We start from the raw sequence: 2,997 nt of genomic DNA, 5'->3' as shown, positions 1-2,997 counted from the left end.
GTGGGGATACACCCCTACACAAGAGCCCGACCGGAATCGAACCCGGGACCCTTCAGTCCCCAGGCCAACGCTCTATCCAGTGAGCCAAACCAGCTAGGGCTGTGCTAGTACTCTTGTGAAACAAGTTAAGGCATTAAACAACTGGTCCCAGCATTCCTAACTAAATGCAAGATTGGGACAAATATTTAGTTAACTGCAAGATAACTAATCAAGACACAGTTCTATTTCATTTTTTTCTATTTGTGCTTTAGCTGAAATACCTGATGGCAAATACAATAACCCATATCAGGCCTAGCTGGTTTGGCTCAGTGGACTGAAGGGTCCCAGGTTAGATTCCAGTCAAGGGCACATGCCCGGATTGCAGGCTCGATCCCCAGTAGGGGGCAAGCAGGAGGCAGCTGATCAATGATTTTCTCTCATCATTGATGTTTCTCTCTATCCCTCTCCCTTCCTCTCTAAAATCAATAAAAGTATATTTAAAATAAATAGGAGTCTTAAAAAAAAACCATAACAGGATTATTATTCTTGTTCTATCACTTACTTGAATGGAACTGTATATATCTTTTTAAAATCAAAATCCTAAATTTTCTATTAAATTAATTCTATTAAATTAATTAGATATTCAAGTGTTGCTTCATGATAGACACCATTTATGTTGTTTCCCATAAACTTGAATTAATTAAGACTTTAAAACTTGCAGATTTTTATGTTTACACATTTTTTAATTCAGTTTTACAAAATGTAATAATACCTAACCAGTATTGAGTGCCTACTATGAGCTAAGTGGGTTTTTTTCTTTTTTTAAAAATACTTCAAAAAATGCTTTTATTGATTTTTAGAGAGAGAGGAAGGGAGAGGAATAGAGAGAGGGAAACATCAATGAGAGAGATAAATCGATTGGCTGTCTCCTGTCCGCCCCCTACTGGGGATTAAGCCTGAAACCCAGGCTTGTGCCCAGACCAGGAATCAAACCGGGAACCTCTTGGCTCATGGGTCTATGCTCAACCACTGAGCCACACGAGCAGGGCTAAGTGGGGTTTCTCACATAATTACTTGTAAACCCAAAATCTTCCCCCTACAACCCTGTCAGTACTATTAGGCCTATTTTACGGATGGGGAAACTGAGGTGCTGAGAAACTAAGAGAGTTTCCCAGCACCACACTGCTAGTTAGTGTAAAGCCAGGAATGTGCTGTCTGATTATCTGATTGGTTAATTTAGTCTCTTAAGTATCCTAAATTGAGCACAGCGTTCTCACCCCTCCAGGGCTACATGCAGTAGAATTGCTCTTTGGGCATTAGAATGCTGTTATAATAATGCAGTTAAAGCTTTCAAACAACCAGAGTCCAATAAAACACCTAGGGTGCAATAAAACATCTGATTAACTAGTGAAATGAGATGTGAAATAACTTCTCAGGGAAATGACAAGTAAATGGAGGGTGTGTGACTATGAAGTTTGCTAAGATGCATAAACCAGAACAAGCAGTGAGGCCAGGAACCTCCAGGCCTGGCTGTGTGAAACGCTCCGGGAAAAAAAGGGGGAAATCTCTCACACTAAGTGGGGTTGGCCTGGAAACTCATAAAGAAATGCTGGGAGGGGCGGGGGACGGGGGCTGATGTTTTTGTTTTGTTTCCTTCCATCTTCAGTGGAGCTGGTGCTGCAGGAGTCCCACCCACTCTCTGCACCTTCCACCTGCTCACGGAGGGACAATCCACATTTTGAGAGTAGAGGCTAGCATACAGGACCTGATAAAGCCGGATCACTACCACCATCACTTTGCAAAAACCATCAGATAGCCCGAGAAAGCATGGAGAGCTTTACCAGCGAATAGCAATGTCAACCCGAAAGTCTAAAATGAAATGCATCGGGACCAAATTGCTCTGCACTAACTTCCTAAAAGCTCTTCTCTGGATATCTGAGCCAACAACCCCAGCTGACAGTACCCAAGAAGCTTCCACAGGCAAATTACAGATTGTAAGGGACGCTGAGAGCCACCCCGAGGCTAAGTTTTGTAAGGTCTGCAATGCTTTTAGAAGCTGTCTTTCCCCCTCGTGTCCAGAGGCTCCACTACACACAAAATTTGCTAAAACTGTTCGCTGGGCACTACTTCGGTTGGGGGCAGCATGCCCGCCATGCAATGCCCTACCGGTTTCTTAACACGCATATGATTAATATTGGTACTCTGGAAAGAGAACTTCTTCTGACCTTGAGCGTGCGCGCTAAATAAATTACCTCAGAACGAAAGTGGTGAGATCTCATAACAGCATCTGGGGAGAAAAGAGAAAAATGAGACTTCATTGAACTCTCTGTTCTTCACCTGCCTAATAACTGATGGCTTACCTGGGGGGGGTGGGGGGCGAGGGGTCGGAAAGGCACATTCCCGACGCCTCGAATTCAGTGGGGGCATCCTGTAGGGCGGAGAGGTTACTAGGCCATCCGTCTCTGGCTGATTTCAACATGAGAAGTTTCAGGGAAAGTTCTGGGGGAGTTGGGGAGCCGGAAACTCTCCATGAAGAAAGCGATGGATGGGTGAAGGGAGGCTGCCGCAGCACCGGACTCCGCTCCGGATACCCTCGGGGGCTTTAGCAAACTGGCACTAAGAATCTGCGCCCATGCCTCTCCTCCCAGCACTCGGCATCGCTGTGCTTTGCCCAGCCCAGGAGATTGGAGGAAGGGGGCGAGGGCAACCCGGGCGAGGGGCGTTAAATCCACAGGCGTCCTCAGCCTGGGGAGTGGGCAGTGATGGAGCGAAGGGCAGTGGCGCAAAAGCGAGCGAGCCGCGCGTCACTCTCCAAACGGGCTGAAGAAACGCGGCGTGTCTTACCTCTGCTCCTGGAACGACCCGAAAAGACCGATTTCATCGGATGCCTCCCTTTCTGGAGCTTGCGGTGCCAGCAGCAGAAGAAGACGATGGTGGCGATGGTGCCTAGCAGAAGCAACAAGAGGAAGAGGGCGCATTGGATGCTGTAGGGTCTCAGCAAGACCAGGAAGCCGCGGC

The 2,997-nt window shown here is 46.8% G+C and overlaps 1 protein-coding gene across 1 annotated transcript in view; it reads right to left on the bottom strand.

The window, feature by feature from the left end:
* DST (dystonin) overlaps positions 1 to 2,991 on the bottom strand; it is a gene marked incomplete at its 3' end in the record, with an annotated part of 256,936 nt that extends 253,945 nt beyond the window's left edge. Inside the window, exons 1-2 of the mRNA XM_015559477.1 lie at positions 2,824 to 2,991; positions 2,232 to 2,266 (exon numbers count right to left, since the gene is read on the bottom strand). Coding sequence (XP_015414963.1) covers positions 2,232 to 2,266; positions 2,824 to 2,860 — 72 coding nt within the window. The remainder of the gene's footprint in view (positions 1 to 2,231; positions 2,267 to 2,823) is intronic.
* Positions 2,992 to 2,997: the final 6 nt, after the last annotated feature.

The sequence above is a fragment of the Myotis davidii genome, unplaced genomic scaffold (genome assembly GCF_000327345.1).
Source record: "Myotis davidii unplaced genomic scaffold, ASM32734v1 scaffold334, whole genome shotgun sequence".
Taxonomy (NCBI): domain Eukaryota; kingdom Metazoa; phylum Chordata; class Mammalia; order Chiroptera; family Vespertilionidae; genus Myotis; species Myotis davidii.
This window is presented reverse-complemented; position numbering and strand designations above follow the sequence as displayed.